The sequence below is a fragment of the Anopheles arabiensis genome, chromosome 3 (assembly GCF_016920715.1).
Source record: "Anopheles arabiensis isolate DONGOLA chromosome 3, AaraD3, whole genome shotgun sequence".
Taxonomy (NCBI): Eukaryota; Metazoa; Arthropoda; class Insecta; order Diptera; family Culicidae; genus Anopheles; species Anopheles arabiensis.
Genome location: NC_053518.1, coordinates 43,600,575 through 43,625,964, shown reverse-complemented (window position 1 = coordinate 43,625,964; position 25,390 = coordinate 43,600,575). Strand labels below are relative to the sequence as shown.

Genomic DNA, 25,390 nt, shown 5'->3' with positions numbered 1-25,390 from the left:
CATATTCCAAAGCTGACAAATAACTGCATTTCACGTAGCTGTATAGTTATATTTGTTAAAACAATAATCATCTACACTTACTTTTAACTTCTGTATTGGACAGAACATTTATTGATTCAAGGCAATATCACTCAATCAATCCTAAATGCTAAATCATAAAGGAAAAGATGTGCAAACTTAGCATTTCTTACGTAACATAATGCAATGTAATGCAGAAAACGTCGAGTGGTACATTGTATCAAATTTCAAAATCTCTCACCTGCCCTTCCGCTCTACCATCCAACAAGGGGTCATCTTCTATATCAACAATGTTTCTATACTTTGATAAAACAATCTCCCCGTTGACGGGGCGGATGAGGTTTTAGCAAACCAGATTGCATCGCGACATTGAGGCTAATTTTGGCAACCACTGGCATGGCATTAACAGTGAACGTTCGCGTTCGTTTTGTTACTATCCTCAGCTCCCAGGTGCCGCCCCAGTGGCCCCGCTCGCGATCGTTGTTAGCCTCTTACCGGTTTGGTTAATCTATTTCAATTAGCGTCAATTCAAGCCGGCTTCACTATGCGCATCGCCGGTGGAAAGTGTTTTACTGCCTGCCCTGACGGGTAGTTGCCGAGCGTTGCCAAAAACCACACACACACACACACACACACACACACCGGACCCGCCCTAGCACCATATGTGTAGCAGTAGAGCAAGAGAGCACATGCATCCAACAACCCACTCCTCCCCAAGGGCCGAGGAATCTTTGCACCGATGACCTAATCGAACCACCTTTGCCCGGTGCAGCTAAGGGTGACTTGGGATGGGCAGAGTACTCTTGGTCAAGATGATGTAGGTTCGATCGGGGATGTTAATGCAAACTAGCGAATTTACGACCATTGAAATGGCACTGCTTTGGAATGTTTACTGGCCATCCTTTCAGCGTGCCAGGGCCGTTTGGAGATGAATGTTTGATTCCGGTACCGCTTTTGCGTTTTACAGAATTACGAACGTGTGTTTCAATTATTAAACCTCCCATATGAGCCCTTTAGCAAACACCATACATCATCAACAAGTTGTCAAGAAGGTCAACCATGTTTCAACTTCAGCTGCGCAACGCACGACGCCTCCCGTTCGCGTAACGTCACGTGAGCTTCTCTCGCGATCGTGCGTGACTATCACAACAAAATACGACTTACAAAAAAACGCAAACAAACGAACTGCAATTGAGATCACTTAACGCTGACTGATTTGTGTTCCAATTGCAGTGCGCAACTCTGGGCGGTACGGAGACACAGTTGTGAACGGCAGGCGTGAAGCGACACACCACAACCAACCCACCCCAAGATGAGCAGCTCGGGCGGAAGTCCCTCGAAGAAGGGCACCACCAGCGTGGACATGCAAATATTCGCCACCAATGGGAACACGATCGTCGACGAGAGCTACGACCCGCATCTGCACCGGAACCGGCCGCACCCGACGACGTGAGTGACACGTAGTGACACCAGCACACGTCCAGGATTGCCATTTCGTTTCGCAACTGTTCACGCTACATTTCCATTCCGCAGCAACTTTGAAACGTTGGTCCACCTGCTGAAGGGATCGCTTGGCACGGGCATTCTCGCGATGCCGCAAGCCTTCTACAATGCGGGATACATCTCCGGCGTGGTGAACACGATCCTGATCGGCATCCTCTGCACGTACTGCCTGCACGTGCTCGTCCAGGCGCAGTACGCCCTGTGCAAGCGGCATCGCGTGCCGATCCTCACCTACCCGATCTCGATGAAGATTGCGCTCGAGGAGGGTCCGGAATGTTTGCGCCGGTTCGCCCCGTACGCTGTGTAAGTACGCTTTTCGAAGAGAGACTTGCCTTACCAGTCCCGGTCTAATCGCTGGACGCGCACTCCATTTCCAGCGTCATCGTGGATGGTTTCATGATCGTCTATCAGCTCGGTATTTGCTGCGTGTACATAGTGTTTGTGGCGACCAACATTAAGCAGGTGAGCGAACCGATCGAACATGCTTTCGTTTCGTGAGCATTCAATGGAAATTGAACCTTTTCGTAGCTGGTGGACTACTACTGGCTCGAGCTGGATGTGAAAATTCACTGTCTGATCCTGCTAGTGCCGCTGATCGGGATCAACATGATCCGGAACCTGAAGGTGTTGGCGCCGTTCTCCACGCTGGCTAACTTGATTACATTCGTCGGTTAGTGTGTGCTCCATTCAGGATAATGCTGCCGGATCATCCGATCAATTACCTGTTTTCCTTACGTTTCCAGGCATTGGATTGATACTGGCCTACATTCTGGACGATGTTCCACCGATCTCCGAACGTCAGCCTGTGGCTGAGTTGGGCAAATTTCCCCTCTTCTTCGGCACAACGCTGTTCGCGCTGGAAGCAGTCGGAGTGGTAAGTCTTCACATTTTGTTTATTTGTTTACATAATAACTGCATGGTCATATAGTTGGCCTAAACACTAACGTATACTTAGGTGCTTTTCAACCAAAACGTGCTAACGGACATAACACACATATGGAACTTTAACGCAAATAGATTCTTGAAAATCTTTGATGAATTTACAGAGGACTTTTATCATTTTTTGAAATTTTACTATTGGTTTTTTTGTATTGAAGATTAACATTTAATGTACTATTCCAAAAGGCATCCGTGATACATTGAACAATTAATCCTGACAGCTTGTAAGAATAGCTAATAATCCTCTCAGACCTATAGATTGCGATGACTCAACACTCTTCAACAGAAGTACACTATTCATTTATTAAACACCAATCACAACTATTCAGATGACTTATAAAGTCAGCCAGTCCGAATACATACAAAGACACAATTGTGTATACATCGGACATTATCGGTATACATCAGGCAGAAATCTTTAAGCATCATAGATGTACCGTAAAGAGAGGATAAAAGTGGTCCCAGATTTGTTCCTTGAGATACTCCAGATGTTCTCCATTGATTTGAGGGCCCGTTGATGGTTAACAGTGTGTAGAGTAGTGTTGGGTAGATCAGATTCAGATTCACGAACTTGAACGAATTATTGAAATGATTCAATTAATCTAAACCTCGGTTGGAAAGATTCACGAATCTCAAAAGATTCATAAAACTTGAACTTCTAATAATTATTCTTCTTGGCGTAACAACCTACATGGTCATGCCAGCATATAGAGCAACGGCTGTGTCAACCGGTGAAGAATTCCCCTGAAGGAGGGAGTTTTGATTGGTGGAGAGGGGGGGATTTGTTATCAATACCGGAATGTTTGATTTGCTAAGTCCATGCGAGGCTTGGGGATTTATAAATACTTAGAGATTCATCAATCTTTAGGTTTCGAATCTTTCTTGAATCTTTAGGGATTCGATTCGCGAATCGAATCACTCATCGCTGTAAATTCATATGAATGGATCTCAACGAATGGTTCCTGAAACCCAACAGTAGTGTAGAGTAGTCCCGTTAGAGATTCTAGCATCAGGGTAACCCTCTTCTATCCTCTCCCGATCCCCCAATAACCATCATCTACAGGGAGCCTCAACTCTTCTTATCACTTAAGACCCCCGACATCCCGAACCCACCCCTGACTCCCTAATAACCTGGGGACCTCATTATCAACCTTCACACGATAGAATCGACTGATACTGGCTCAAACTTTGCTAGCAGGATGTTTAAGTTGACTCGATCAAAATCTATGTTCAGATCGGTATAAATGAGGTCTATTTTTTTGTTCAGTAGTGAATTAGGTGTTGAGTCATGTGATTATAAATCACTATAAGACCGTTTCTGATCAGTCGCATTCGGAAGAACATTAAGTTGCAATCTTTCTTCACAGATCATAGCGCTGGAAAATAATATGGCCACCCCGAAATCATTCGGCGGCTCGTGCGGTGTACTTAACGTGGGCATGATTGTGATTGTCTTCCTGTACGCCGGCATGGGCTTCCTAGGCTATCTGAAGTACGGCGCTGAATCGGCCGGCAGCATCACGCTCAATCTGCCCCAGGAGGAAATGTAAGTATCCTGGGCCAATATTCCAGTGGACTTGGTGCCTTAAATATTGATCCTATTTCGCTTTTCCGTTCCGTGTTACAGCATGTCCCAATCGATCAGAGTTCTGTTCGCCATAGCCATCTTCATTTCGTACGGCTTGCAATGCTACGTGCCGGTGGACATCATCTGGAACGTGTATCTGGTGGAGAAGTACCGCGACTCCAACAACAAGCTGGTGTACGAGATGTTGGTGCGAATTGTTGTCGTCATTACCACTTGTGAGTAGATGCATTAATCCATACTCAATCCACATGCTAATATACGAACGTCACGATCCTACAGTTCTGCTGGCCGTTGCCATTCCTCGCCTGGGTCTGTTCATCTCGCTGTTCGGTGCATTCTGTCTGTCCGCGCTGGGCATTGCCTTTCCCGCGATCATGGAAATCTGTGTGCTGTGGCCGGATAAGCTGGGCCCGGGCAAGATTACACTCTGGAAGGACATCATTCTGATCGTGTTCGGCATTGTCGGGCTGGTAGCTGGCACGTACACGAGCGTGCGCGATATTATTCTTAGCTTCATGTAAAGCAGCCCGGACCGAGCCGGTAGCTTCTTGCGCAGGCTGCCAGCGTGGCCGCAAGATAGCACAGTACAGGACGACCAAGTAGCTGCAGATCGACTACGCAGAAGAAGAAAAAAAACAAGGGCAACAAACCAAACAGATACTACTTACAGCTATCTTTCCTAGCTAAAAGACGCGGTTGTGCACTAAAGCTTCCTTAGGGTGAGGGCATTTGTTCCGACCGTTCCTTGCTGCACACCGGGCCTGAGCCGGTGCTGAGTGATTCGTCGTACACTGGGTAGTGAAGATTTGTAACATATCATTTGTAGCATCGAACCCAGTAGAAACTATTCATTCGTGTCTGGTTAGCTAGTATTGATTTCAAGCCAAGCAGCCCACAGTACGCAAGCTTGCTCAGGTGTGTAAGGTTTTGCGTTTTCAAAAGCAGATAGCAGAAGTTTAAGCGAGATTGATTTTCAACAAAATAACCGCACAGCAACCTCAAACGGGACTAGGAAGGAAGAAGTGGATGGCTAAGCCTAGTTTAGAGCAGAGTTATAAATTTGCATATCAAAGCCAGCGCGTGGTGTAAGCGTTCTCACGCATTCTTTTTGTAGAAAACGGTGATAGCGATAGCTTTGTACAATCACTCAACGCACCACCACCACTACGATTACGCAGGAAATTGGCGGCTGAGTGGGCCAGCAACGAACTTACTATGTATGTTTATGCTTTACGCGGGGACGCGGCAGCGCTTCCCGCTTCAGAATAAGCAGCAGCGCGACAAGCAAAGCGAGAATAAAGCAAACGAGGGGCGAAATTATGTTTACTTCTTTTTTTATTATAAATAGATCGTTACCATTACACACTACTAGTTTCAGCAGCAGCATCTGCCTCCTTTACTGCGCGCTGTTGAGTGATATGAAAATATATAATTTTCTTCCTTTTACCGTTACACATTCTTCTGTTCGATGGAAATAAGTTCTGATTCTAATGCTACTAACATCTGGGTTATAAATATAGTTTGGGGGGATAATTTGTACACCACCTTCAGGCCGCCGGCCTTGCCAAGCATTGAAGGTGGAGCTATTTTTATATTCAATTTGCTCCGCAGTGGGGGTTTACTGATTCACGCATTTCTTTTTTAAATTGCGAAGTTACGCGGTAACCTCGGTTAGTTAGGGAGGCGTTCTGGGAGAGAGAACCTGTTGCTCTTAGCCCGGTCCCGGTATTATGTTATCAGAACCATGCTACACGCATTTGTTATGGCAGAAATCAAGTCAATCATAAACATATACAGAAAAAAAAACACACGATACCTAATTTGTTACGAAGAAAAAGAAAACAACACTTATTACACCACCTAAAACCCCCCTCTGTGTCCCTTCTTCCTGTTTTTTGCTTAATTCTCTGTGTCTGACACCTGGTTATGCACTGCATTGCTTACACGATCACAGTAGCTATCACATAAATAAAACTAAAATCGCCTTGCCGCTTCCCAACCAAACGATTCGAACTGCGGTTTTGTGACTGCTAAAACAAACGCCTCGCCGCATAAAGGAAAATCGATTTTTGAAGCAATTTCAATACGGAACTGAAACCGATTCCCAGCGCGGCAACCTGTTGCGCTTTTGCGTCACTCGCCAGTTGCGGAAGCCGGTCGTGTTCATTTACGCCTAACGGCCTTACAGAACTACAGCTGATGGTTCGGTATCGTGCTACAAACGTCCGATTGTGAACCATCGCTCGCGGGCTTTAATTCGATGTCGCACACCAGCGAAAAGTGATCGGAAGGATACTGGAAGCTGGGCGTGCGATCCACACCAATCTCCTCGCCGGAAGGGAACATGAGGCAATTTTTCACCTGCAGACAAATGAAAAGGGGAATAATATGGTAAGTTTTTCGGCCATTTTCAAAATTAGTTCAAATTATCTACTCCCCGTTGTACGTACCGTTAGTTTGTCCTTGGAATAAAACACATAATCAATCGTGTGACATACTTCGCCCTCCTCGCGGATCTTCCACGTCGTGTACGGCGGTTCGTATGCCGCCGATTGTTCCGCCTTCGTCCTAACGCCATTCGACAGCCCGCAGTCGTCGGTGGCACTGTGCGCGGATCCAATACTGCTGCGGCTACACCGCTCACCCGACCGCTCAACGACAGTGTTGATTGCGTTCTGATTATTCTCATCCTGCGATTCCTCCGCCAGCAGGTCCGAGTACGCACTGGCCAGCCCGAGCGGTTTATAGTTTAGCACCGTGCTGTAGATGGGTTCGATCGGTTCCGCATTGAAATCGCCGCACAGTATCACCGGCCGATTTTCCGCCACACCGTCGATGAAGTACAGCAGATCCTTGCCCTGCTCGTTCCGCAGCTTCGACAGCAGCGCACCCTTGCGCGCCTTTAAGTGGGTCGTGGTGACGCAAAACTCTTGCTGTGTGTCGAGCGTTCGCAGTACGGCCGCTATCGCCACCTGATTGCTCTGTACGCGCCACACCTCCAGCACGCGGGTGAAGTGGTTGACCATTTCGAGGCGATCTTTCTTGTAAAACACGGCACAGCCGTCCGGTCCGTTGTTGCCGTTTATGTACAGGCAGGGCGAGTCGGGTTTGGGGAAGAACACGCCCTCGTAGTTTTGGGTGCTGAGAATTTTTTGCAGAAATTTAAAATGGTCCACTTCCTAGAGGGCAAACGGTAAGAGTAAACGGTTGGTTAATATCTTCAAGTTTTTCCGCACACACAATGGAATCATCGAACCATACCTGCAGACAGATAATGTCGGGATCGTTTTGTACAATTTCCTCAATCACCTGATACCGCCGGCATTCCCACGTCAGTGCCTCGAGCGGACAGCGCACGAATCCGTCATTGTGCATGCCGAGTGCTGAAAGTAGCGCACGAAACAGAAATTTGCTCGATCAACTCCGCAACAAAGAAATCAATTTAAGTTTGTCTCGTTGTGGCCAAATGATTATTACTCCTACTTACTCTGTGAGAGCATGTTCCATTGGAATATTCGAAGCTGTGTGGCCGTAGCCGATGGTTCGCTGCACGCTGCAAATGATAGGGAAGCTTTGGTTAGATCTTTCCGGTACACAGCGCGGTACCCCGGTCCATCGGTAGCTTACTTTTCGAGATGGAGTCCAGCTGCAGCATTTTGAAGCCGTCCGTCAGATCGCTACCGTTCAAGCGATCGATCGGTTTGAGAAATTTGCGCTTCACCAGCTGGGGACGTTCGTCGCCGCGCGCTATCCGGCAGTAGTCGACCAGATCCGGCACCGACATACCGTCCGTGATTTCCAGCTTATCATCCTGATAGTCCACATTCTTTATTTGCGGCGCTGATGTGAACGAGCCCATTCTGTTGGGAGGGTGAAAGAAGATAAATACGAAAAAAGCATTAGATATTAGTTGTTTCTTTGTCGCATTGCAATTACAGACACACTGATGAGGATTGTACAAAACAAAGGACAACTCTACGATGGTAAGCGACCCACTACCTTTGCAGCATCACCCGCTGTAGATGGCTTTTCTTCAGCGCCCCATTCATTGGCACACCCCCGTGGGAGGGCTTTTCGGTAAGCTGAATTTCACCGCACGGATCTAGCATCGTTTTGCAAACTGAGAGAAGAGAATAGTACACGTCCGAATCTTGCGACCACCAAACCGGCACTAACGCGTACGATCACACTGCACACAGACGAGAGCGTACAACAAAACACCGTTCTTTAACCGATCTAGGATAGCGCCAACGGCCACATTCTATAGCGCCGCGTGCATTGGCGGCGGATCAGGCGTAGATCTTGGCGCGCAAGATGTAGTAATACGATTCAGTGACCCCTTTCAATCATACCGGTTATCACGATGCCGGGAAAGTGTTTGCGTATGTGTGTCTGTTTCTATGAAAGGTAAACTACATCTTTTGCTTAAAATATGTAAATAATAATCACCCCAACCGTGGTGGCACCGCTGTGCCCGTGTAGCGACACAAGTCGGGAAGTCGGGTTCGGAATTCCGGTTTCAACGCAACCAACAACTCGAGCGCGCCAGCTTCCTCTATTTGCAAACAGATAGCCTTTCTACACTGTTTACACGATTCCGGACGTGACAACGTGATAATTTAACAAATTAACAGCCATCCGAAACATTTTGAGATGATTTTATGAAGTCCTTCACTGGGGGAAGTGTTCGATCACGACCCCAAAGATGAACTCCAATTGTTTAAATTGGAGAACATTTAAAATTGTTTGGCTTCTTCTGTAAGCAATTTCGGTGGCGTTTCTACGATCGTACAACTTTTTTACAGTAAAAACAATTACCTCCACAACACCTTCAACGAAGAATTTGCCAACGAAATCAAACCGGCTACAAGACTTCTCATAATACTGCAATACAACAAAAAAAGTAAAACACCAACATGCAATTGGCAGGATTAAAACACAGTTTGAAGGCCAAGGCAAAACAAGTGGCCGAAGCGGGTGTGCCTGTGTGTATTTCCCTTTTAAAGGTGAGCTGTAAACAACATTTACTTGCTCCTGCCGTCCCCTGCTGTTTGATCGATGAAATGGAAGAGTTTTTCATGAAAGTATGGAATGTGGGTTCTTTTTTTCTTTTTTCTATAAAAAAAATCACACACGCAAAAAGTGATCGCCGTCGCGGGGTCGTTGACGAGCGTATTTTTTCTTCGATCACACTGTGCCAACACCGCGACCGCGGCATGAATTCGCAACAAAACACAACAGGATGAGGAGCTGACGACATTCACATGGGCGAAAGGTGTGAAAAAGAATGGGCGGAACAGATACGCATTTCGGCGCTTGGCACGCGGGACCCGCGACCAAGTACACCGTTTGCCTCCAATTCCCACGCACTTCGGTCGCAGGCGTTGTCCTGCGGCGGTGTCCTTACAATGTCCGCTGTTACATCCAAGTGGTACAGAAACTGCGTAGAAACTGCGGTGGCAAAAATAACAATCCAAAAGCAACAGCAAAATCACAAATATCACATCCGGCAGCACTGAGCAGCGGTCGGTCAATTATTACGAAATGCACAGCGATTGCGTACGGTTTCAGGTGCTTTGTTTTGGCATTTTCACTAAACAGTACCCCGTTAGCTTCCTTTGGCTACGTGATTATTTGTGCACCTTTTTGCCTATTTCACTTGCACGCACGCACGCACACATCGACACAATCGCGCACGCAGCACCATCGGTGGTCAATACACGGCGTTTTGCACTCCCAGCGATTGTGTTCAGTGTGGCCAGATTATTTTGGCGGTTTTCGGTAGGCGTATCAAAATATTATCGGTAGTTTTCGGTAGGAGTTAAAGATATTTTCGGTAGTTTTCGGTAGGCTTTGAAGTGTTGAGCGGTGGGGGGGGGTGTAGATGGATGCTAATCTGCCCAACGAAGGTTCAGCAGCACGAGAAAATACATCCTTTATCTATTTGGAGGAGATAGTTTAAATTTGGTTCATGGCAGACACATAAGGCCTTTCTGAAGTGTCGATCTGAAAATTGTACTAGGGAATCTAACTCAGCGAATGATTGAGATGCGCATTTGCTTCAGAGCGTTGAGGACTCCCTTTTCGGAGCTCCACGCGGCTTAGGACAGTGCAAATATAATATGCTGTCAGCAGCTATTTTGATTATTTGGATGAATTAGTAAGTTTAATGATAACACAACATAAATTAGAGATTGTTTCTAAAAATCCTATCTAAAAGACTCCACTAATTGATTCCATCGTATGACAAAATCGCACGTCATAGGCAGCACTCTACCAGTAATCGAACATGGCATCGAACATGAAAAATATATGGGATTTGACATGTCCGATTTGATAACCAACAAATCGAACATGTTAAATCCCATGCATTTTTCATGTTCGGTGTCCTGATTGCTGCTAGAGCGCCGGGTTACATTATCTGTCAAATCCCATATAAAATATTACCAGTGCGTCCGATTTCATCGCACCTCACGAAATACAGACACGGGCCTTAGTTGTCTCTGTTGAACTTCTGGTTGAGGTTACTAGTGATTTCCATATGGAGTTTAATTATTTAAATTATTTGGGTATTGGTTTTATGACTTTTCGGTCAGTATTATGGAAAAAATCTGTGATTTTCAGTAGGTTAAATGAAAAATCGGTAGTTCTAGGAGGCTTATCTGTGAATCGGTTGGCATATCAAAATCGGTAGGAATACAGATAAATCGGTATTTCTGGTCACTCTGATTGTGTTCCTGAATCGCACGAATAATCCGAAATCGTTGGTTTGACGTTTGCGTATTTACAGCGCCAAGTCAAGCGATCCACATCGCCCAAACGGCAAAAGCCGAAGTTTGACAGCCACAGATGCAGCGAAACGGTAATTTGAACCGGTAATTTTTTGAATGTCGACAACAGTTTGGCCGTTATGCTTGCATTCTTCCGATTTTACCTCCAAAACCCCTACTTTAAAACATTTGTGTTTGGGGAAAAAGCTTTGCAGCTACTGCTACGACATACATACAGTGATGATCTGTTATAGAAACACTTTCATGACCCGAAATTACCTTGGGATGAATAGTAAATTCTTAAAGCGCTTCGTTGTGAATACCCAAGTAGTGCGAACGAGCAGATCCATGCTGACGCAGATGTCTCGTGGTGTTTTTAGCCTGTCTGGATCGCGTTCGCCTTACTTGGTTGAGATCCTCTCTCTCTCTCTCTCTCGTTTGCGCTTAAAGCGTGCTGTTCATAATACGAAAGAATGTTGTATTAGTTTTGGAATATCAATAATGGATTTGAAACAGATTCTAAAATGCATAGCAAATTACATCAATGTGAACCAAACTTGACAGAATTAGTGTAGCATTTCAACTAAAGTAAAGAACCAAATATTTTTTACGATTTAACGTAATAGCATTTTTTTATAACCGTATAGTAAGGAAAAAGGAGCAATTAAGGAACATACACATGCGAAGGACATTCAAGCAACAATCCTAATGTAACGAATATGCATTTGAATAAATGCTGCACTAATACAAAGTCTCTTCCGTTCCCTCGGCCACAATATCCGGGAAAAAAATATTCCACCGTCTAATGATGCTGCTACTGCAGCATGTGTCGTTGACCATACCATCCGCCAAACCTTCACATTAATTCGGATCAATCATTACGTTGCATGAGAGCGGGTGTCCATCAAACAGATGACATCGATCATCGAACGGCCGGACCATTGCACGAAAGTGAACGGCTTGCTAATTCAGAACTACACACGATATTCGACCAATCCGGCCTGAAAAGGCACACTAGAGTGGTCCGCAATATAGGCCCCATAGGTGACGCAATATAGGCCCCACCAAAAAGGGAATTCCATTTTTTTATTGCACCCCGAGCTCACAAAACACGCACTGCGACCGGAACAGTGAAGAAGGCGAGGAGAGACCTGTCTGGTTTCACCGAATCCATCAGTTTGTGATTCATGATCCCCACCTGTTTTAGAAACCTAGAAGGGGTTATGACCTAGGTCACGACCAGAAGATCTCGATCGTCGGCCGACCGGACCGGTAAGCGTGCGTCAAGCTGTGTGTACCGCACGCCGAATGCAATGGCGTGCCGGTGTGCCGTAAGGATGTGTGTACGGAAGACGGCCAGAGTGTAGTGCGTTCGTACGCGAGATGCATGCAATCAATCTAGCTTCGGAACCGGTTTCAAGCGGTATTTAAAGCCGTTTTTATAAGGCTCCATTTTTGAGCGGCCCATCAACAGGGTGGCACCGTTCTGCTGCTTCCGTACCTCAGGTTCCGAGTGGTTAGATGGGTAACAAATAATAGACAATGGGGCTGTAGAAAGATCAAACTATTCAAACTAACGCTAGCAAGTCATACACGTTTAGTTTCTAGAGCAATCTGCAAGCGTCAACAAAATACCACCAATTTCGGGAAGGTAATTAGGGTTAAAAATAGTTCAAGGTACGACAGCAAAAGTGCACCGAGAGCCGTCTCCACACACTTCAGATCGTTCCATTGCATCCCATCCAGCCATGCAAGGACCGCCCTGTGATCGCACATGGACCATTGGGTGGGCTGCTGGCAGGCAATTTATTTTTACGAGCTCGTGCCCCTTGTCGAGGTCTCGCTAAACCCTACCACACCGCGCAAATTCGGAAGAAAGATCCAAGCGCGAGCGTGCGCGCGCCACACACACGGCACGTACTCGCGTGTGTGCCCCGAGGGCGCGGGTGTTTTTTTTTTTGTGTGGTTGTTTTTGTTCATGTGGATGTGTCCGCTCAACTGGAGGCGAGCGATCTGGCAAGATATCCTTCAAGGTTGCGGGCGACCAGGCCCCACACTCGCTGTAACTGTAATTTACATCTCGCATTCCGCTTCCGTAACGGACCCTCGCGCGTCTGGCGGCAAGTGCGGTGGCTTTTTAAAACCATCGCCTGGTCGGTGGTGCGGGGAGGTGGTATCGATGCACTCGGATCGTATCGGGGTGCATTTCTTCCGCGGATGAATTTTTGATTAACGATCGTTCGGGCATATGGCGGTACCGTTACTGGATCGGGAAATCATTGTACCTCGGGAACACAGGTTGGGAGATAAAATTGCGGCAAGTGAAGTTTGCCCATACCCCTTTCACTGTTTCCCGCTTCCCAGGTCCTGATCGAACGGTCACGATCGAGTGATCGATAGAATGCGATTGGATTAGAATCTATTCTAGAATAAGTCAAGTGCGCTTAAAACGATGTAACGGTAAGGCGGCACGACGCAGAGAACCCCCCGAGACCCCGGATAGCGTGTGTGGCGTTCTATTCTAAACGAAACGTGGTCATAAATTTTATTCATCAAAGACGGAAGCGATTGAGCGGGTTCGAGCGATCGGGGGCAGGCAAAAAGCAAAAAGGGAACAGAGACAGAGGGATTTTTTGTTTTAATTTTTAGTCTGTTATTGCTACTATGGTTTCGTCTGAAACCCTTCGCCACTGTGCATCGCCCGGAGTCATCAGAACACGCCAGATGACCTCCAAAACTGAACGAATTCCCGTGTGTGTTGTTTACGCGATGCGGTGCGAAAAGTTCCACGGAAATCAAGTGGTCAAGCGGTGGCGCCACGTGTAGCTGCTCCAAAGTCCTACCAAGGAAGATATTCAGTTTCGACAGAAGATGGGGGTTAGAAAAAAAACAATAAGAACTACTGTTTCTCAACAGCCCCTGCTTATTCCCCGGACCGAGGACCTTTCGGTCCAATGATCAATGACTCGTCACAAAGATTAAAGTTTAAAAATGAATACGAACAAAAAGCTTCCCTTGACAGGAGGAGAGGCACAAAAAGCACAAACACAATTTGAATAAAGTATCCCGGAATGACTAAGGCAAAGCTCTTGACCGGTGGGAAAGGCTCGGGAGCAACTTATTGCGTCTTGAGCTGAACGACAACGATTCTCCAACCGGGACACAAAGCACAACAAAAAAGATCTGCGCCCACTTGGTTGTTTATCCATTCCACGAGTTAAGTGGCACGAAACAAAAATCGACAAAACACCCGCCCCACAAAAAAGGTGTGAGACAAACATCATAAATGAATTTAAAAAAAAAGATTCTTGTGGTAAAAACATCACCCAAATAAATTAATTCACTTAATCATAGGCACTAAATAGCCTAACATCGGATGAATGGTACCGCTTTAATTCCACTGTCTTTAGCATTGTTTTAAGTGACTTGTGAGAGATCGGTTGTTAATTTCAAATCGCAGCATCATTGCAACACAAGCCACAACACTGCAGATCCCTGGGGAAATCTAACCCATTACTCACCGATCGCGCCTTGGCGCCGGCAAAGGTTAATGATCGCACCCAAACATTGAAATAAAAACAACGCCCAAACGACAAAATCTGGACTGGATTAGCGTGGTCTAGATATCAGGTCCCCACATTTACATAATTCTTTTTGCGTCGTTTCTGGCTGTCGTCGTTACACCAGTTTTCTCCCTTCACCCAATTCCTGGTTCGCCAGAATCCGGTTAAGGGCAGATTTCCTACATTTCGCCAAAAACTCAAAACAAATAAAGCCAAATCTCTCAGCCAAAGTGCTACTTAAAAACACTTTTATTGCTGCTGTTTGCTTTGCCATGGTCTGGGAGGTTCTAATTAAAATTCCATCACTCATCAAATTTCATGCACAGAATGGATCAAGAAGAGAGAAGGAAGAGGACACGGCCAGCGTGTTGGTTTGTTTATGATTTTCGGGAACTTTCGCAGTACGATAATACTTAATTTCGTTCGAAAACATGTGATCTGTGAAATCCACCGAAAGACGTCATTGCAATATTTTAGTTCTAAACATTGATCCAGCTAGTTCCGTTTTTGTACGGTTGACCGAATTTACACAAGAATTAATAATGCACAGCCGTATCGTATTCTACCATCGGGTGGATCATTTCATCAAATGATGTATATCCTTCGGTCCAAAAACCTGTAGCTCCCATGCTCGTAAAATGACAGAAAAACAGCATTCGTAAGCAATTCGGTTCACGGTTCGGTGGCGATTGTTGATTGCAGAGGCGAGTTAAGTCACTACAAACGCGTAAAAATACAATTTTCAACAACCGGTCAACAAAATGCGTTAACATCGGAAAAGAAACGTAAGGAAGAGGTGTTAATTTCATAAACAAAAAGAGAGGGAAAACCAGTGCAGTAAAAAGGCAAAAATGTTTCTCGGAGGTGGGCTCGTCCGGGATTTGAACCCGGGACCTCTCGCACCCTAAGCGAAAATCATACCCCTAGACCAACGAGCCCGTTGTATAACCTGCCGTACAACGCGCTACAGTATCTACGCGCCTATCGCACATGCGCTTACTTCGATGCATGCGAGGTGGGGTGAAGCAAAGCACAACAGCATGAATACATCGAGCGGAGACGGTTCTCTATCTCTTTCTTTCTCTCTGGGTAATTTTCATTCTTCCATTCATTCTTTATGCTGCACCTCCGGAACATTGAAATGCATTTTTCAGAGTATCACGACACTTACGGTATTTATATCGACAGGAGAATGGTTAAGCTACACAACACAGGAGAACAGACGAGGACAAAATACACTTCAAGGGAGGAAGAAAACGATGCATTAATCTTTCACCCCATTAGCGTTTCCTTACTAATCAGTCATTTACTTTCAATCGCACGACACGACTGCTGCCTCCAACAAAGCACGGAAAATACCCAGCGTGTATTGGTTGCGTCTTCTTTGTACAGTTCCTTGCAATCCCTCTCGACGGTTGCTGATCATCTCGGAAAGTCATTCTAATCATGCATTTCATCGCCAAGCGTGCGATGAGTGCGTTTACAACACAGTCTCTCCTCCACCAGGAAACGACGCACATACTTCATCAATTCCCGCATCAAATGGAAAGCACCTTCACCTGATACACACACACTCTCTCTCTCGCGATAGTTCTAACCAAGAATATACAACACACTTCCCAATGACATTGCCTATCCCACCCTTTTGTGTGCTGACGATTACGGCAATTACCCTCTGGTGATGACTTTTCATGGTCACCCGATCGGTACTGACCACCTCCTCCCGGCTTTACATTCCCGTCCCGTTTGCCAGTACATACCTCACCAAGTACATTAGCAGCTGTCTGGGCGGGATACAATCCAGCTCGTCTATCATAGGACCGACGTTGTCGCCGACCGACGACCCGTACGGCTCACCGAAACCGCCCTCCAGCTCCAGCTTCCTCACCGCCAGCCGTCTGTTGGCCGCGACCGGCGTCATCATCGACGCCTCGAAGATGGCCAACTTTCGCTTGAAGTACGCACGGGCCTCTTTCTCGCTCGCGAACCGGCTCAGGTCGATTTCGTCCTCACCGTCCTCGGCACCACGCGGCACCCTGTCGTCTCCTTCAGCATGGTGGTGGTGGTGGTGGTGACGGTGACGGTGGCCGTGAGCGATCGCCAGGACGTCGTCGGCATCATCATCGTTAGCGGACGAGTCTTTGCGGCAGGTGCCTCGAAGGAACCCGACCGAACCGTCCGGCAGCATCCGCGTGATGGTGCCCAGTTTCTCCGTCAGTGCCTTCGGGCCAAATCGGCCCACCGGTAGCAGATCCATCGCTCGTGTAGTCAGTGTTTGGGGAAGGGTTGTTGTCGATTCAAACCCTAAACTTAATGCACCACTCCCCTGGGACACTGGGACTGTCTTGACAAGAGTTGACTTGGCTCAAACGCAGCAGAATCAAATACTTCTCTCGCACGTGTTTTCCAACGTATTTATCTTGTGTATGTATCGCTCACAAGAAGGAAAACCCAGTTTCAATGTTCACGCACCCCAGTTTCACTCGTTTTTGTTACTTTTCTCTCTCTCTCTTTCTCTCTTCTATTATTGATCTACGCACGCGATTCACGTTTGATCGATCGCGATCGAGAGGTGGTTCGCATGTGATGTTCACTAAACGACTGCCTACAGGTGACTGGTTCTCGGCGCTTGTGCCGGGCGAGCACGATCTTACGATCTACGATTTTTTGTCGCCGCCGGGGTCTAGTGTACACGCAGGGTAGGCGCGGCACCCGGTCGTGGTAAATCTAGCTGTTTTTTTTTTACAACGATCCGCGCTTTTGCGTTTTGCTTTCGGTTGTGAGTTTGAGCGTAGAAATATCGGATTTTTTTTTGTGTTGCTTTGCTCTTGCTCCTACTTGCTCTTGTATTTCGAGAGCCCCTGTCGGGTCACCGGTTTTCGAGAACCGGTTTTCCCAAGAAGTGGGACGCGCGGACAGGTCTGCTTCGCTGGTCGGGCCAACGATCGCGCAAGCTGCCGGGGGAACCGCGTACCAGCCGTACAGATGTGTTTCGTTTCTCGGGCGCGCGCACACGATACTTTCCCAAGATCAAGGTCGTTTCTTGGTTAACGACTTGGATCGTGGGGTTCCGGTCGTTTTGCCGTACGCCAAAAAGGGATACAAAAAAAGGCGGAGCGGACACACTCACACGTTTGGTCGCTGCAGTTCGTGATTGTGATGCAGTTTGGAGCGAATTTTCACCAAAAATAATAAGGGGGTGGTATATTTATTTTTGGAACATTGCCCTTATGCTGCTCCGATCATTGTTTGGGGTGTGAAAAGTGCATCTGTTCTTTAATGTTTGTTAGGAAGGAGGTTACAAGTTTTCATCGACACTGGTCGATTATTGATTGCATCAAGATTCGCCTTACGTCACAACTTGCTGATTCCACTTCACGACAAGGCACGATTTAAATAATCGATGGTGTAACAAGGCTCAAGGCGCGCGCGAGCTTCGCTATGATTGTTTATTTGTTCTTTTTATTAGCAACACACACACACATATGCCAATCGGGAAATCTTCGTCACGATCCTGGGCAGCCTGCAATTGCGGGTCCACCACCACCCCCCGTGTTCCCAGTTGGAAGCGCTTGTGCTCGATCAATCACGATGAATGCATTAGAGTTTGCGCATTAAGCGACGAGCGCGTTATGATTATACAATGGCACCACTAATTAATTGCGATTATCGGCATTTGGTGGCGAATGTGATGAAACTGCCAATCGCTCACCACACGATACGATAAGCGTCCTTTCGTAGCAAATAACTGGATTGAGTGGGGGGAGCGTTTTGCACCCCTAAACGACACTAAACGTTTTAGCGTCTTCTGCGCGGCAAACAAACCGGCGATAAAGATCGCGAACGCGAACAACGGAAACACGTTTCTAAATTACTTCCTAACCGGCCACTTGCCAAGGCACAGCACGGTGGCCCACTCCAACTGCTCGAGCACTAGTGCGGCCCAAGTCCTAAACTAGCTCAGCTTCACTAAACGAGATTAGTTGCGCGCTAAATAAAAGCGGAAGAAATTAAAAAGGCAACAAACGTGCACACAACACGCCGCCGTCTGTGTTTATAAACTCGATGTCCGTGGAGTGTTGGGGTTCGTTTGTGCACGATATATGCAAGTGTTGCTACTGCCGGTTGCGCTCACTTTTGCTAAGAAGCGTTCGCGTTCTAACAACAAGGCTTGTAGAGAGTAAGAGAGAGACTCGTGTGCGCGCGATCTTGCGATCAAGAACCGAACTGCGATACTGAGCTCGAGCTGAGCGCCAGGCGATCGTTATATCCATGAGAGATCGTCAATCCTACAGCAGGGCGAACGAAGGGGGAAAATACGAAGTCTCCCAGCGATATGCAACCCGCGCGCGTCCTGTGATGCTGCGGTAGTACAGCGTGAACGGTACTGATCGTGTGGGAATAGTAGAACCACACACACATACACACACTCAACAGGAAGAACGTGCGATTAAGCACGAGGAATGGAGAGGGTGTTAAGAAGTTGTAGGCATAGCATTGTCGTCCCGGGTTATGGCTAGGAAATGTTATGATCGTAGTGTACAGTGATGGACATGCAAGATCGAACACTTGGATATATTCCAATACGGGCTGCCTTTTCTAATGTCATTGCTAACATTCCCATATTTTTTAAATTTAAATTTAGTTAATATTTTGGACAAAAAAACTCTGTCGATTACTGAAACAAACTTCGTTGGATTTTGGGTAATGCACTCTCCAAACTTAAAAAAAAACTTTAGTGATGTGCTCGATGGGGCTGATCTACCTAATCCCAAACGAGTAAACATTGATTGAGTATTGTTTCGGGATTTGGCTTCAGCATAGTAACATTTTTGTTGGAAGAAGCTCAAGCCTATTTAACATAAATTTACAAAATATCATCTGAATTGAGCACGTCTAGTAAATACTAAGCCGAGGTATCGCAGCCGATGTTAAGCTGCTTTAATTTTGTTTGAGCTTCAATTGGACTTAAAGTATTTGAAAGCATGATCTCGATGCACATTAGAGGTGTATTGCACATTTAAGGAGAGTCTGATGTTAACTAGCAATTTATGTGATAACTGGGGCTTGAATAACGATCCATCATTTTCAGCAAACTGAATAAAGTGACTCCAGCAATACATACACAGTGGTTCACTAAATTGAAGGTACTCTCTATCTGTTGATGATCTACTCTGATTTTTTCGCAATTTTTTTGCAAATATCTTGGCCAGTTCTCAAGCTAGATTGAAAATATTTACACTATTCTATAGATATTCTTTCTGAGCATCGATTTCCAATCAATTTTAAAAATGCATCTTATCTTATCGTACTTGGTGTGTTATATTTTAGTCAAAGTGTACAAAACCCTTATGACTACAAACCTATGAATACAAGGCCAAATATATCACCTATGAGGTAATTATTTAGTCTTCATGAGCAACAAGGATCAATGGCTCCTCAAGCTACCGTAAAATGCATTACAGTAAAAGACAAAATGAACTAATGGTTAATTATCCCATGTCCTACACTCGGTTTGTGGCCAACGCCATCTGGCGAACAAGATGTTTAGAGAAATGAATAACTTGAAATCCTTTTCTATTGTCTCATAATCTATTCATCGTGACTTTGGAGATATGTATTTTGTAATACTAAAGAATGGCCAAATTCATTCTTCATAACCTATTTTGAGTTGAATGGATCATTACTTGAATTGACAGATCCAAAGGATACATAATTTTCATAAAAAGGAGAAGGCTGCCTTATGAAAAAGACAGTATAAGTAATTATAATTAACAAATTATATGCAGCTGTAGCATCAAGTGAGCCAGTGTATATAAACATAAATAAATAATTTACATAAATATAGTTCCATCACACATAGATATACAATTTCTTTTTGAGAACTTTTTATGTTTGCACATTTCGTAGATGGCGTGTCCGATCTTAAATGCCGACAACTGTAAAACGTTGTTTTTGAGGTGTCGTACGCTCCGCGATCGTGATCAACATGGGATAGAATGGACGGTTGAATTCAAATAATTTTTTTTGTTCTTCCTTTGAGTAAACTATCCACAAATATCGCAAACTTATGCACACACAGAAGCAATTGTTCGTTGATTCTAAATCTCTTTTATCAATTTGACTGTTCCGATGAATCATCATCAAACGACGAAAACAAGTCGGACCACAAGTGGCACGGATGGTAAACACCTACTCACTCTTCTCCTGTCCACCCTCTGTCGCTCTTGCCAACGGAACGTCTTGTTACAGCAATGTTGCTTCACAATTACTCGGGTTTGGTGCCGCGATTGTAAACAACGTGGCCCTGCGTAATGGCCCTTCGGCGGCAAATACTAGTTTTTTCTAGTAGCCGCTCGAAGCCGGCTGTTATGCTTATCACCGGTACGATGGCTGCCGGCCGCAGACATAACTCGTTGATAGCAGCGCTCCGAGAACAGCTGTGATCCCTTCGGAAGGGCAGGAAAAGTCCCAACATAAAAGGGCCAACAGTTTTATGGAAAGTTTAGACGGGCGGCTAATTTGCCTAACTGTGTTGACGGTTGATAAACCTTGCCTGCAGAACGGACAGCGTTTTGTACGGAAGGAAGCTTCTTAAGGTGATGTTCGCTGTAGAAGGGACTACAGTTATCAAACATTCGTTTGGGGGAAACGCGGAATGGATCACGCCAGCGAAGAAGCTTGGACGTTCCCGTGGTGGCGCAAACATTAAGGAATCAGGTCACGTTTTTCTTGTTGCCGTATGTATGGGCCACCACAACGCCGTCATTGTTCTGCGGCAGTTCGAGCTGACCGATTTGATAAAAGTGAGCGCTCTGTCACGATTATGCTTAATCACTTGCGCACGGTAGCAGCGTGTTCCTTCTATTTACCGGTAACTGTTGTGTTCGTTGTTGTTGGCGGTGTTCTAGCGTACGGAGGGGAAGGGACCTGACAGGAACGGTTCACCTTGAGTCAGATCAACCCTAGGGATATCTGAATCTTCTTTGGGGAGTGAGAGACCCTTCCCGGTTAACAATGTTGGCGCATCCGACCTGTGCACGGGGATGCATTATCTTTCGAATCACGGTGTGGACATTCGACCAACGGGGCGGTTATCAGCAACGTTGAATCACGGCGGCACGATCATATATCGTGTCCTGGTGGGACCTTTGACGAAACACTGTCACGATAGAACGGAAAGATCATTGTCGATCTCGTCTATACGAAGTGCCTTTCATTTGACCGAACCCCCCCGGTACAGAGGATGAGTCGTTCTGCTGGTTTTTGCTCCCTAATCCACTTAAATGCTACCCCAGGAAGATTCCACAAGATTTGCACCGAGAATGTTCATGCTTTTTGTTTGGTGTTCGTAACATTGCTCAAAAGGGAAAGATCATAATAGGTTTTTTGGTATTGCATTTTATAATGATATAAAAAGTGTGGTTGACCACACTCGCCAGACAGTCTAATGCAGGGATCATCAAACGTTCAACAAAGGGCCTTTTACTTGCCTCTTGCCTAGCCAATGAAGAAATCATTTCGTTTCATTATATTATTTTAAAAATCAGTAAAGAGCTTCACAATGTCGCTAGAATGTGTGTGAGCTTTTAAGTACATAGCATTTAATGTTTTAATTTAAATAATTACAAAAGCATGGACTTTCTCTTCACGCCTTTAAACATTTTTTTCTCTAAAGCCCGCGTTAGAGCAGCAGTGAAATTTAAAGGGGGATTTTGGGTTTTCTGCTACATTTCAATAAATTTATAAATAGACAAAGATAGTTACAAATACAAAAAAATATTGTATTGAAAAATTAAATGCATTTCCTTGTGATTCCCCGCTTTATTCACCGTGAAAAAATAATTGTCAGCGGAGCATCACAAGGAAATATATTTAATTTATTATTTCAATATGTTTTAATAACTAAATAGTTTGGGAATTGAATATCCTTTCTTTTGGTGTACGATAAGCCATATTCTGATAATTATTTATTTTAAATTCACTTAAGTTCACTTTCACTCAAGGTCTAAAGCGACCTTAAGATAAGGTAATACTTTATTTCAATTGTTATTATTTTTTGTAGTTATCTTCTTCTTCTTTGGCTCAACAACCGTTGTCGGTCAAGGCCTGCCTGTACCACTTGTGGGCTTGGCTTTCAGTGACTAATTGATTTCCCCCCATAGCAGGATAGTCAATCCTACGTATGGCGGCACGGTCTATTTGGGGATTGAACCCATGACGGGCATGTTGTTAAGTCGTACGAGTTGACGACTGTACTACGAGACCGGCTAAACGGCTACGTACTACGAGACCGGCTAAGACCGGGTTTTTGTAGTTATATTTGTTATTATTATAGATTAATTGGCAACAGAAATATTGTCTCATTAATGAGAACTCCATCAGCTTTAAACCTGAAAAATTACTATTTAATTTATGCTCGTTTGGTTCCATTTCTTACATTCATCCAAATCAAATGGCAAAACTTCGGAGTCGATGCAGATTTTACTAACGCAGATTCGATGCAGATTAAATGATGGCCCACAGACCAGACACTGCAAACCCCTGGTCCAAAGAGCTGTTAAAATTCTACTTGAATGCGACTGTGTAAATGACTCACTAATGACCGCCACACATCCATCATCTCCTTTGAACGATGATTATGCACGATTTTTGAAAAAGCTCCCATAGCTTTCCCGGGAGCACCGTTTACCGTCCAACAAGAGCAGCAAACAAAGTTGCAAAAAAACGATGATGAAAACGTGTTTTTTTGTTTTGCTCCTGCATAAATGAGTAATTGTCTGCGCTTCTGTTTTATAAACGAGAGGGTTGATACTGCAGCAACAGCTTGCATCAAACAATTTAAAGCGTTGCAATTGCACACTGCGCTCACTCACTTGTTCAATCATACCCGGTCCACGGGTACACTTACAACTGATGCCGTTTGAACCGGTGCAAAAACCGGCCCGGTACGGTACCAGCCCGGTACGGGTGGGAGGAAAAGCCAAACCCACCCCAGACGGTTGAGCGACGCGCGATAAATTGCTGTTGACGCTCATTATTCTTCAATCGGTTCTTCTTGCTTTCTTCTTCCGGCGCTCGCTTACAGAGCCGAGAGAGTGATGCATCGTTTTCCGCACAAGATCCCGCGTACAAAGAGGAAGGGCATGTAAGTGTGATTGCACGCGGGGTCAAAGAAGGTGTGATTATGTCGCCGGGATGGGGCAAGTTGGCTGAACTTCCTGCTTAATGCAGCTATAGTGTCAGCGCCGTTTGTTACTAATTGCCTGAAGGTCATGACGAGCAGACGGTTTATGGGGAGAGGACGGTTAGAGGTAATCCGCTTCATCTGGAGTAGTGAACGCGTGTTTCCTCGTTGCTCAATCTACTTCCACTGCGCATTTTCTTTCTTTGATTTTAGATTTAATTGTTATTGCCGGTATTTCTCCTCAGGTTTCGCGCAATCTTGGTGCCAATGTCCGGTTTTCTGGGGCAGATAACCTCTCCCTCGTCGGGAGGAAAAGTTCAGCCCATCAGGCCAGCCCACAACAAGGCGAAGATAAGCCGGCCGTAAACGAACGTCCTTGGGAGTAGCTTTTGGAGGGTTTGTTTTGGCAATGTATTTCCTTGAACGCCGCAAGTTCGTTCGTTTCATTCACATCCCACTCCAGAGTGGCAGTACACTTGTAAAGGGTACTGGACCGAAGGGTCGTTTGATGGAGTGAGTTAACTCTGATTTTAAAATCGATCGCACGTCCAATCACAGCTCAGATGTGTCTCGTTAATAACGGAAATCGGACAAGCTTTGTTTGAATGTGTACTTCAGACCTGCTTCTCGTGACATGTGGACACGATCGTACGCCTGCCTGCTGCGTGCGTTCCTCTAAATCATCTACAATGAGACATTGAAACTACTGCTCCGATGCGATCACTACCCCTCACCGTACAAGGAAACGTGCCTTGGTTTGGCGCTGATGAAGTTAGTGGGATATCAATCTATTCACTTCACTGCTTAATTTACTTTACCGACTTGCTACCGATACTGGTCGAACGGTGCACGCAGTGACGTTGATCAATTTATCATCGATTTTTTTCCAACTCAAACGAGTAGTAATGGTTTCACGCGTACTGTTCACCCAAACACCGTAAATGCTCTCTGCGTAAATAATTGCCCGGTCATGGTACGGATGTGCTCCAGTTCGGTAATATTTGCACTGGAGTCTGGCTCATAAGAAAGACTGATAAGAAAGGCAAATTAATTGGCATGAATGTTCGCGCAAAAATTTGACCACAAAACTGCCACATTTCTACCGGCTGTAACTAGTTTCAACCAGATTCTCCTTCTAGGTACGATTCCCATAAAGCACTCCGATAAGCCCGCGTAGGTTCGTCGTCTATCGACTGTATTATCAGTTACAACCAAGAAACACACAAGTACCGTAAACACGCTGGACACACGGAACGTGGGGTAAAAACAATAGGCATATCCTTTCCTTTGTGCAACAGCACACGCGCACTCTGTCACGTTTGGTTCACATGATGCTAAATTGCTGAGCGAAATTTCAAACTGGTACTCGAACTTACCTTGCTTTAGAGAAATGCTCCTCCTGTCATTACCGCGCGGTGATCGATCAGTGTAAGCACTCTGTCAAGATTTATTGCCGTGTGGTTGTGTGTATCTGGTACGCTAAACTTATCACACTTTGGGCGATCAGCAGCGGCGCAATGTGCTATCACCTTGACTCACTAATCATTACACTTTGGTCCCGGAGTTTCGCACAGTTTCGGGGTTTGGGTTATTTCTATGTGATTTTCGCTTCAATGGCAGTGCGAGATGTGTTCACTTCAATGTTACCACAACTGACTTGCACACACTTCCCACAGAACAACAACCAACTACTACCGGTGCGCGACCGGTCGTGGCGTGGCTTTTAAATGGACTGCGGAATCTGCGGAATCGCGCAACCGCTCGCTACGAGGCCGTTGGACGTATTGAAAGAGCCCGGCCGGCGTTGGGCTGGTTCCAGCGC

At 45.6% G+C, this 25,390-nt stretch overlaps 2 protein-coding genes and 1 non-coding gene across 16 annotated transcripts in view; 1 reads left to right on the top strand and 2 right to left on the bottom strand.

Annotated features, from left to right (window-relative positions):
* The window catches only part of LOC120904984 (proton-coupled amino acid transporter-like protein CG1139), a 9,243-nt gene extending 3,878 nt beyond the window's left edge, over positions 1 to 5,365 (top strand). For both annotated transcript variants that reach the window (XM_040315583.1, XM_040315582.1), the window contains exons 2-9: positions 1,252 to 1,467; positions 1,552 to 1,824; positions 1,899 to 1,983; positions 2,050 to 2,191; positions 2,265 to 2,395; positions 3,828 to 4,006; positions 4,088 to 4,263; positions 4,328 to 5,365. In XM_040315583.1, coding sequence (XP_040171517.1) covers positions 1,331 to 1,467; positions 1,552 to 1,824; positions 1,899 to 1,983; positions 2,050 to 2,191; positions 2,265 to 2,395; positions 3,828 to 4,006; positions 4,088 to 4,263; positions 4,328 to 4,569 — 1,365 coding nt within the window. In that variant the 5' untranslated portion in view covers positions 1,252 to 1,330 and the 3' untranslated portion in view covers positions 4,570 to 5,365. The remainder of the gene's footprint in view (positions 1 to 1,251; positions 1,468 to 1,551; positions 1,825 to 1,898; positions 1,984 to 2,049; positions 2,192 to 2,264; positions 2,396 to 3,827; positions 4,007 to 4,087; positions 4,264 to 4,327) is intronic.
* On the bottom strand, positions 5,366 to 25,390 carry LOC120904983 (nocturnin). Of its 13 annotated transcripts, none has more exons than XM_040315576.1 (7): positions 24,945 to 25,390; positions 11,098 to 11,272; positions 7,676 to 7,908; positions 7,536 to 7,601; positions 7,310 to 7,431; positions 6,499 to 7,227; positions 5,366 to 6,409 (listed from the first exon to the last, which is right to left on the bottom strand). In XM_040315576.1, the coding sequence occupies exons 2-7, from the start codon at positions 11,166 to 11,168 to the stop codon at positions 6,239 to 6,241; spliced, it is 1,392 nt and encodes a 463-aa protein (XP_040171510.1). In that variant the 5' UTR covers positions 11,169 to 11,272; positions 24,945 to 25,390; the 3' UTR covers positions 5,366 to 6,238. The 13 variants fall into 13 exon arrangements, with proteins under 13 accessions (XP_040171510.1, XP_040171511.1, XP_040171505.1 ...); XM_040315577.1 differs by lacking the exons at positions 11,098 to 11,272; positions 24,945 to 25,390 and adding exons at positions 8,867 to 8,932; positions 9,456 to 9,779; XM_040315571.1 differs by lacking the exons at positions 11,098 to 11,272; positions 24,945 to 25,390 and adding exons at positions 8,048 to 8,237; positions 9,456 to 9,779.
* On the bottom strand, positions 15,248 to 15,319 carry Trnap-agg. Its single transcript has one exon. It is a non-coding gene; the product is annotated as a tRNA-Pro (tRNA).

Bases quoted from the DNA above. Each gene is read 5' to 3' on its own strand.
- LOC120904983 (XM_040315568.1), bottom strand. From the start codon at position 16,638: ATGGATCTGCTACCGGTGGGCCGATTTGGCCCGAAGGCACTGACGGAG. The intron at 7,602-7,675 runs GTAAGCTACCGA...TATCATTTGCAG, and splicing joins GCTGGACTCCATCTCGAAAA to CGTGCAGCGAACCATCGGCT. The intron at 6,410-6,498 runs GTACGTACAACG...ATTTGTCTGCAG, and splicing joins ATTCCAAGGACAAACTAACG to GTGAAAAATTGCCTCATGTT.